The sequence below is a fragment of the Enhydra lutris genome, unplaced genomic scaffold (assembly GCF_002288905.1).
Source record: "Enhydra lutris kenyoni isolate GAN:26980312 unplaced genomic scaffold, ASM228890v2 scaffoldscaffold1, whole genome shotgun sequence".
NCBI lineage: Eukaryota > Metazoa > Chordata > Mammalia > Carnivora > Mustelidae > Enhydra > Enhydra lutris.
This window is the reverse complement of record NW_019154085.1, coordinates 28,422,456-28,432,838: the sequence shown is the minus strand read 5'-3', so window position 1 is coordinate 28,432,838 and position 10,383 is coordinate 28,422,456. Positions and strand designations below refer to the sequence as shown.

At 47.6% G+C, this 10,383-nt stretch overlaps 1 protein-coding gene across 1 annotated transcript in view; it reads right to left on the bottom strand.

The window, feature by feature from the left end:
* Nucleotides 1–8,653: 8,653 nt before the first annotated feature.
* The window catches only part of LOC111145052 (C-X-C motif chemokine receptor 2), a 5,578-nt gene continuing 3,848 nt past the window's right edge, over nucleotides 8,654–10,383 (bottom strand). The window contains exon 2 of the mRNA XM_022499669.1: nucleotides 8,654–9,749. Within this exon, the coding sequence (XP_022355377.1) occupies nucleotides 8,654–9,724 (1,071 nt within the window). The 5' untranslated portion in view covers nucleotides 9,725–9,749. The remainder of the gene's footprint in view (nucleotides 9,750–10,383) is intronic.

The window sequence follows — 10,383 nt, the reverse complement described above, 5'->3', positions numbered from 1 at the left end:
GCATGTAGGGATGTGGTCCTAGGGTTTACTACCTAAGCTAAACCTACTTACTTATAGGTGATAGGCCCTGGGGCCAGATCCAGAAATAGTTAAATCTACCATCTAAACCAGCTCCAAATGTCTACCTGCCTCGCATGACGGATGCAAATAAATGAAGAAGTAAGTTTAGGACTGCCTTCTAAGTCTTCAGTTTTGGGTTTTCCTTCCCCTTGGATCTTTACCTATAGGTACTAGAAGAAAAAGGTCAGGAGCATGTTCTCGTGGATCTTGCTGTCAGTCCTATGGAAATTAGGTTCCCCAGCAACTTGGCAGGAGGCTTCCTGATAAGAGTGAAGACGGCAAAGGATGAGGGACCTGGAGACCAGAGTCCAGCATTGCTTCTGTCACTTGTAGTTCAAAACCTTTGGTGAGTATCCACCTGCTCTTGGTCTTGAGTCACTCACCTGACAAAAGGAGAGTTTGGTCTAGAAGGGGCTATGTTGAGCTCCCTTCCACCCAGACAGTCTAGATCTAGGTAGGGCAATTCAGGACCCCCACTCGCAGATGGGTAGATTGGACACTACTTGGCCTAGGGGGTGCCATTTGCATAGAGCATGGTGTGAATAACATACTTATATGTATATGTCCTAAGCTGAGTTAGGAGGGTCTTCCTATAAACACAGGGTTTTTGTGAAACCCTGACCCTGGTTCCTGGGAGCTACTATGACATTGAGACTCAGCCTTTCAGAAGCTCTCTGGGAGTCATGCTCTGCATTTTGGCCATTGAGTTAAACTCAAGTATATACTTATGGGACAGCAGAATTGTCCAAAATGCCGTAGGCAGCTGTGCAGTCTAGTGTAGTCAATCCCTTAGCATAATGCTGGCCATTCAAGGAAGTCCTCTAGAAATGCTAGCTGCTCTTATTACCATAGTGGATTTGAGAACATGGAACAGGTCACCTCATGGAACTCGAGAGTTTGACCCCATCTCTGAGTTGGTTTGGCACAGAGCCGGCTTTGATAGGAAGCTGAACCTGATGCTTTCGGTCAGGGGAACATGTCTGACATCAGACTTTGCAAGGCTCTGTTGAGAAATCAGTTGTGTGTCTGTCTTCTCCGGGAAGGTGACCTGTGAATGTCTCTGAAGCTGCTGGGGGAGGGGCCTTGAATTGGGATGGGATCTCCGTTCCTCCCCACATCCTCTCCCCATCCCCACGTCTGTTCCACTTTGGGCAGGTGGAATGGTGAGAAGGGGGCTGTATTTCTTCTGGGTGAGTGGGTTTTAAACTTGAGTCTTTATCAGACTCATCAGGGACTCCAGATTCCCAGGACCCATTCTCAGGTACTCTGATTCAGCAGCAATGGGACCCTCACCCTTACGTTCACCTTAAGCTGGGATGGTGAGCTGGATACCTTCCAACTGTGCTCTAGGTCCACTCTCCACCTTTCTTATCCTGCTCTATGCCCTGGGAACCTGAGCAATACGGACTACCTCAATGGATTCCCCTGTCCTCTGGATTCTGAGTCCAGCCAATGGGAACCCTTGCAGGAGATGGACGGGCAGAAGCTTCAAAAGGGCATTTATTCCCCCAGCTCTGTCCCTGCTGGTTGCTGGGATTGGATCCTGGCAGGGAGCCCTTATCATACAGCTTCCTCCCTGGGCTCCCAGAATGGCTCCCTTGCCTCACCTCTCAGGCCTAGTGGCAGCAACAGCTCCCAGCTCTTTCTGACCTTGGGCTACTGCACCACTGGTCACTCCTTTCCCCAAATTCTTTCCACTCTTTATTAAACTCTCACGAGTCTGGTGAAATGCTCTCTCCTGGCCCAGCTCCGGTCAGCCATCTGGTTCTGCCAGGATTCCGACCCATTCAGGGGTTGTCCGTAAAGCTACCTTTGAAGCAAGGGGCCCATTCTAAACATGGCATATTTTTAGAAACACGGCTTCATGGCCTTTAGTGCCCTCTAGTTCTTGTCTGGCCCCTCGGTGCTTAACTCATTTGAGACTAAGGTGACGTTTTGCAAAAGCAACTTTACCAGAAATGAAGTAAAAAAAAAAAAAAAAAAGACTGTTCACTGAGAAAGAATAAAAGCCTAGAAACAAATCCACAAAGCCTAGCCCCTTTGTCTGTAAGGAGAGCGGTATGCTCGCTGCCTGGCATGCCCTACCCCTGCATGGACAGTCAGGCCTGGGTTCCTGCACTTTTTAGAAAATCCTGCCCCAATCAAATTCACTGAAACAATGCAAAACTGTAGGCATTAATCGTGCGTATCAGCCCACCTTCCACTTCTCTTTAACTATAACTCCTTTCAGCAACTTCGTGTATCTTCTTCCAGATGTTTTTCTGAACATTTACAAACATACATACAATGTGTTTCTACACACATGGATAAGCCATTTACTACACCCACTGTTCTACTTTCCTTTTTCATCCAGCATTTTTTCTTCAAGATCTTTCCATGTCCTGTCATATCACTACCTCATTATTTTTTAAGGATTTTTTTTTATATTTTAAAAATTTTTTTTCAGTGTACCAGAATTCATTGTTTATGTACCATACCCAGTGTTCCATGCAATATGTGCCCTCCATAAGGATTTTTAAAACAGCTTTATTGACTACAATTTACCTACTATAAAATTCACCTGCTTTAAGCACACCGTACCACGACTTTTTAGCAGTTTCACAGAGTTGTACAACTATTACCACAATCCAGATGTAGAATATTTCCATTACCCCTGAAAGAGGTCTGGTGCCCGTCTGCAATCATTCCCAGCTCTTCTCCCCAACGCTACCACACCCCGGCTCTCTGTCTCCGTAGATTTGCCTTTTTTAGACATTTTATGTCAGTGGAATCATACAATATGTGATCTTCTGTTCTGGCTTTTTCCACTTAGCACCACGTTTTTGCCTTGTGCTTAAACCACGGCGTCCAGTGTATTCCGTGGCCTGGATGCACCTTCACAGTTTATTGGACTCTTTCCCTGTTGTTGAACATTCAGGTTGTTTCTAAGCTTTGAGTTTAGAAATGAGGCTGTGATGAATATTCTGTATTGACGTTTGTCTCCCTATGCGGGTATTTCTATAGGGTAGATTTCTAGAAGGATATTTCCTGAATCAGAAGGTATGTGCGCTAGAATAGATCTGATCAAATTGCCTTCTTTCATGGCTGTATCTATTTACTCTGCTACAAGTTTGGGTGGTAATATGGTCTAATAATAATATGGTGGATTCTGACCCCAAAACTATAGGATGTAGTAGTTTCCACTGGGCTCCCTGCTGTGGCCCCTCCAAATGACCAGAGTTGTCCCTTTGTTCTTCTGATAACTTTCTTCATATTTTCTCCTTTATTTTAATAATCAAAAGCGTTTTTATGGTGAATAGGACACAAACCACAGGTTGTAGAAAACGAATGACTATAGCTGTAAGAATAATAATGCAATGAATCCCAGGTATCCAAAATCTAGGTAAAGAAAGAATATTCCTGGTACTATCAAAAGCCCCAAAGCATTCCTCCCTGATAGACTGAAAGTTTATGTAAACATTATCCAAATACTGGTGGTGATCATTCTTTCTCTTTAGAGTCTGCACCTAAAGTTTGCATGAAAGATTTGCAATGAGTCAATTCACTTAAGCTGGAATCATGTTTCGTCAAATTCCCTCCCTTTCTCACCTAGTTTCGTGTTAACATCGACCAGAAGAGACTGTTGTGTGAGCTTTGGAAGATGGAAGGGGGAGCAGAGGCTGCATTCTTTTTTATGCTCTGGAAGGTCAGTACCAAGCACCAGATGCTGGTCTCTGCGGTCCTTAACCTGAGCCACACGTCTTCTGACCTTCATGGTGCAGCGTCAGCATCTCTCGTAGGCCGTCTGCATGTTGAACTTGTAGTCCACAAGAGACTGGCGCAGGTTTCAGTCTGTCCTGGCAGGTCCCAACTTGCCCTCCCTGTTGTCTGCTTCATGGGATCTTTCTTTCTTGGCTCTCTCTGTCCTGCCATTTTCAGGTCCTAGCACCAGAAGCAAAGATAACAGTCCAACCTAGACCATTTGGCCAGCTCCCACAATTGCGTGCAGTCAAATCCTGATAACTAATCTCTCCCCCGAGTGGTCCTGCTTTCCAATGGAGCCCTGCATGATAGAGCACGTGTCCTCAACAGAGGCTTGTTTCATCTGGCTCTGAATTTTGTGTTGGGCTCCAACTGTCTCTTTTCTTTTAGAGAGAGAGTGCCCACATGTGTGGGTGTGTGAGCGGTGGTGGGGAGGGGTGGGTAGAAGCGAGAGGGAGAGCGTGGAGCCTGTTGTGGGGCTCGATGCCACGTCCCCAAGAGCATAACTTGAGCTGAAATCCGGAGTCGGACGCTCAACTGACTGAGCCACCCAGGAACCCCATCCGACGGTCTCTTTAACCGTCTTACCTACCAGCTCAGAATAGGGTAACCCCATCTGAGCCTGCTCCCAACCTGGGCCCCAAGCCTCAGTTGCCTCTTGACTCTATCAGATGAGTGTAGGCTCTGAAGAAGTGGACCAGCCCTACCCATATGAGTGGAACACTCTGGGAAGTTCATTTTCGTATTTTTCTCTCTATTTGTAAGGTGCCTGAGGGGTCACCACTAGAAAAGCTAAATATCTGGAAATATGAACCGCACTAGGCATTTTTATTCCAGCTCTACTCTTACCCAGCCATGAGATCTTGATTGAGCTGCTTGCTTAGGCCTTAGTTCCCCCACTTGCATATTGTAAGGGTTGGCCCTGGGAGGGTGCTCTAGGTCTCCTCTGGCTCTGCCAGGGCAGGGTGGCCATTTTCCACATCGGTCAACATGGGATGAACGTCAATGTGACATGCCCCTCCTGGGGGGTACGTCTTTATGTCACCCAGGAGACACTGGAGGCTAACCTGATTTCGTGAGCAAAGGGAGCCCATTCCTGCAATGGGGAGGGACCGCGTCGAGGAAGATGTCATAAACTGGGGAAACGGAGAAACAAGATGGGGGGTGTTCATGTAAGTAGAGGGATGTATCTCAGAAGCCAGAAGGGCAGGCTCAGACTGAGCAGGCAGATCTAGGCAGAACAGAGCTGGGCCCTGACAGTGGGACTTAGGCCTGGAAACATCAGAGGGAAGAAGGAAATCAACAACTCGAAGAAAGACCTTGGATTTGCCTCCTCCCAGTGATGTCTTGGTTGGTAGGTTTTTTTGTGCCAAAACTGTCTTTATGTGGGAGAAGAAGAGAGGGAGGGAGGAAGAGAGAGAGAGAGATAGTAACAGTTTACACAAGTGCAGCTCCTAGGCTTATTTTATCCCCTTATTTCCCTCAAGAACCATGCTTCCTCTAGCGCTTATTAGAGGAGCAAAGAGCAGAGCCCCAGAACCAGAGCGAAACTTGGTCTGGCCTCCTCCCACTGACAGTGATCTCAGGGAGCCATTTGGCCCATCAGCCCTGCCAGGTCAGAACACCCCCAGTCCTGGCAACTGGGTGTTCCCTCCAGTTAACACACGTTGGCCTGCTGAATCAGAAGCTGTTTGGAAGGCTTGGCCAGAGCAGCTCAGTCAAACTTGAACCTGAGCTTAGCACAGTGCCTGGCAAACAATGAGCTCAAGACAAGGGATTATCCGGGCTGGATTAATCCTGTTTGCACTTTCATGAGTCAGGACTGGTAGTTACCTGTCCCTTGAGCACCCCAGCTCAGAGGTTTGCTCCTGCCTCCCTAGAGAGGTCTTTGGTCAGAGCCACAGCTGCTGTCTCTTTGATTTAGTGGTTGGAGAATTGTTAACAGGAAGGGGATCAGAGCCTGGTGAAGTTTGGGGACTGTGCCGTCGGACTCCCCTTGCCATCCTACTTCCTTAGGGGGCTGCTCCGAGTCCAAACCCCTCCTGCCAAAGCCCCTGCAGGGACGAGGCCTGTGAACGGGAGCTCTGCCAGGGTAAGGCTCTGGCATGTCCCAGAGCCCTGGGATGGCAGGTCTTCAGGAAATACTGCCCAACCAAGGCAGATCCTTGGTTTTGCCTGGATACCATGTCCCTATTCTGCAAGGTGTGCTTTTGATGGTCCTGCATGTCGGGCATGTGTAGTGTGTGTGTGTGTGTGTGAGTGTGTTTTGAGTGGGAGAGAGAAGAGAGTGGAGACTCAAAGTAGGGGTGGCTGGTTGAGCTCAGCCGAGCTGTCTAGCTTCCTGCTCCCCAATCCTGCTGATTTGGTAAAACACACTGACCCTTGGCACTCAGGACAGGTTTCACCCAAAGACACAAGAAACGCTTTGTGATCCTGGGACACATCTCCTTCCATGACACATGTCCAGCGGCCACAGATTTGGGCTGGGAGTGAAGGAGGTAGAAAGGCTGGGTTCTCTCTCGATTTCAATCCTTGTCTCTCCCTGTGCACCCAATAAGCAGAGAAGGGATTTAATTATTGTAAATAAATCTACACTCAGGACCTCTGCCCACCCTTGCCTGACTTCTCTGTAGCAGTTCAGATGCTTTTGATCACAAGTAATGAAATACACTCTAAATGGCTTGTACAAAGAAAAAAAGACATTTAATTAGCTACTCGAACAAGAAGTTACAGGTAGATGGTTCCACAAATGGTTCAATTGCTGAAATTTGTCGTTTGGGAACTAGTTGTTGTTTTTTTTTCCTTTCCAGTAAGATACACACAACATAAAATTGACCTTTTTTTTTTTTTTAACCAGTTTTAAGTGTACTGTTTAGTGGGATTAAGCACATTCCCACTGTCCTACCACTATCACCACTATCCATCTCCAGAAACTTTTCATCACCCCCAACTGAACTGTGTACCCATTAAACAACTACTTCCTATTTTCTCCTCTGCCTGGCCCTGATAACCACTGTTGGACTTCTTGTCTCTATGAGCTTGACTATTGTAGGTACTTCAAAAAAGTGGAATCATACGCTATTTCTGCCTGGCTTCTTCCACTTCATATCATGTTTCCAGGGTTCATCCCTGTTGTAGCATATCCCAGAGACTCATTCATTTTTAAGGCTGAAACCTATTCCATTGTATGTACACTCCACATTTTTTTGTCCATCACCCACTGGTTGACATTGCGTGATTGTCACTTTTTGGCAACTGTGAATGGTGCTGCCATGAACATTAGTGTACAAACATCTGTTTGAGTCTCTGCTCTCAGTTCACTGCTTTCAGTGTACACTTAGGGAAGTGCTAGATCATACAGTAATTCTGTTTCATCTTTTGAGGTGCTGTTTTCCATGGCAGCTGCACCATTTTACTTTTCCACCAACGGTGCACAAGGGTCCCACCAGTTTTTCCATATCGTTGCTGACACTTGCTATTATCTGTCTTTGTTGTTGTTGTCATTGCTGTTGAATTGTAAGAATTATTTGTGTATCATGGAGAGTAAACTGCATAAAATTTGATTCAAAAATATTTTCTCCCATCCTATGATTTTCCTTTCTACTCTCTTGATCGTGTCCTTCGATATGCAAAGTTTTTAATATTGGGGAAATCCAATAATCTATTTATTCATTTCTTGCCTGTGCTTTTGGTGTCATATCCAAGGAATCATTGCCAAATCCAATGTTATAAAACTTTTCTTCTACGTTTCTACTAAACATTTAGTAGTTGAAGCTCTCCTGTGTAGGTTTTGATCCATTTTGAGTTAACTTTTGTATATGGTAGGAGGAAAGGGACCAAGTTCATTCCTGTGCATGTGGATAACTGGTTTGCCCAGCACCATGTGTTGAATAACTATCCTTTCTCCCACTGAATATTCTTGGTAACCCTTGTTGAAAATCATTGACCATTTATGCTTGGGTCTCCTTCTGGGCTCTTTGTTCTCATCCACTCAATCTGCCTAAGTGTGTTGAGCACAATTTTTGCCTCTTTGTCACATCATATCCCACAACCATAGTCAAAGGCAAGAACCAAGGATATGTGGGTGTGTGTCTCTCTCTCTATCTTTTTAAATCAGGAATACTTCCCAGGAGTCCCTGGACCCAGCAGACTTCCTCTTAAACAACGGTGTCCTGAAGCCAGTTTGTACCCACTTGTGAAAGCAGCCCACTACATTTCCTAAATTTTTGTGAGCTAGTTGCTAAACACATGAAAACCTTTGACATCGTCGTGGCGGGAGCATTTGCCCCAGGCAACTTGGTAAATGCTACAAACCTGGACTTCTTTCTCCCAGGAGAGTGGTTCACCAGCACACTATTGCCCTGAAACCTTACTAGTCAGACGTGGATGACGGGGCCACTCCTAGCTAAGGGAGTCTTGGAAAGTGAGTGTCTGTCCTCGGCCTCCCTCAAGGGAGGTGGGCTTTGCCAGCAAGCAAGAAAGGGAGACGGGAAAGCAATGACTGTTGTTTGCCACTAACGGCTCCCCGTGGTAGGAACTTTCTGTCGTCACCTGAAAGGATGCCTTTCGAATGTCTTTAACTGCCCCAGAGAACAGAGTGCTGTGGGCTCAGTGCGAGGATGGACTGAGCTCTAGCAGCTGGCATAGTAAGTATAGGGAGGCGTGGGGAACGAGGGCAGGCTTTCTAAACCCTCCAATGGGCCTGAAAAGGACGTGGCCCCAGTAGTTTCCTGTAACCACAACCGGGAGCTGCCTTGACACACAGACTGGAAACAACCAGTGGACATGAGGCTCGGGATGGGATGTGACGGTGAGGGAGGTGCTCTGAGGCGCTCCAGCAGGGCCCAGGGGCTCAGAAGGTGGTAGAAGTGTTTGCTGAAGAAGAGCCAACAAAGGAAGGCCTGCCGTCCTTGGACAAATACTCCTTGCTGATGAGCCCGTGGAAGGCCATGATCTTGAGGAGTCCGTGGCGAAACTTCTGGCCAATGAAGGCGTAGATGAAGGGATTGAGGCAGCTGTGGAGGAAGCCCAGAATCTCGGTGGCATCCAGGGCCCGGCCGATGTCGTTGCGGCGCTCGCACGTCTCCTCGATCACCCGGAGCCTCATGAGGGTGTCTGCGACCAGGACCAGGTTGTAGGGCAGCCAGCAGAGCAGGAAGACGAGCACGACGGCAAAGATGACCCGCATGGCCCGGTGCTTCTGCCCCATGTGGGCCTGGAACAGCGTACGCAGGGTGAGTCCATAGCAGAACAGCATGACCGCCAAGGGCGCGAGGAAGCCGAAGGTCTGGGGCAGGGCCCGCATCACTATCCGTAGTCTTGTGGTATTGGCGCCCATGTCCTCGTAGCAGACCGGGCTGGAGTAGGGGGGATTGATGGCCCTTCGGAAGACGAAGATGGGCAGGGACAGGATCAGGGACAGCGCCCAGATGCCTAAGCATATGAACTTGACCCAGTGCCGCTTCTGGGTCAGCGTGCGTGTGGCATGGACGATGGCCAGGTAGCGGTCCATGCTGATGCAGGCCAGTAGTAGGATACCACTGTAGAAGTTGACTTCCTTCAGGAGCGAGACCACCTTGCACAGGGGTGTGCCAAAGATCCAGCCTTTCGCCTTGGAGGCAGCCCAGATAGGCAAGGTCAGGGCGAAGAGCAGGTCGGCTATGGCCAAGTTCAGCAGGTAGACGTCGGTGACAGACTGGCTGAGCCGACTGTATAGGACAACCAGTATCACTAGGGAGTTTCCCAGCAGGCTCAGCACGAAGACCAGGGCGTAGATGGCCACCACTGCATACTTGTTGATTTCCAGAGATTCTGGCCTGCATGGGGCAGAGCCTTCTGGAATGAAGGGCAGTTCTGTGCTGTAACTGTAATTTTCACCAAAGAGATCTTCCAAGCCATAAGCCTCCCAGTCCATGTCTTCCATATTGGAGGCAAACTTAAGTCCTGGCCTAGAGAAGAGAGATGGGAGTTACTACACGATAATCTCTCCCCAGATTCTAGCCTATTTGCCCATGAATCTCGGACAGGATTCTTTGCCTTGGCTTGTATATTACACGGAAGCAACCTTCACATTAGGAAATAGTTGTGGCTCTATGTTATGAGCCACATTTTGTGATAAATGGCACGTTGCACAAAACGTATAGTTCCCTCAAAGCCAAAGAGGTTCTGAGCTCTTTCCATGACATCACTGTCAGCCAAAACATTGTTGAAATCCCAATCCCTACAGAACACGTCTCAGTTTCTTCAGTGGTGAGCCTCTCTGGCTAATGAAGCTGGATTTAATGTCAGAAATAGGAGGTGCCGTTCAGTTCTTGATGTGGGGGATGAAGCAGGTGATTCCACTGGGTTTGACTGCTAGAGAAAGATGGAGGTTTGACTAGAAAGCTGAGGGAGGAGCCCCTCTGTCCCACTTTTGGGAAGTCATTAAAAGAAGTTTGTGGGAAAATAGATTTAGTGGTAACAGTAATACAGTTACAGGATACTGGACCTAGAAGAAAGCTTTTTTTTTTTTAAAGATTTTATTTATTTATTTGACAGACAGAGATCACAAGTAGGCAGAGAGGCAGGCAGAGAGAGAGGGGG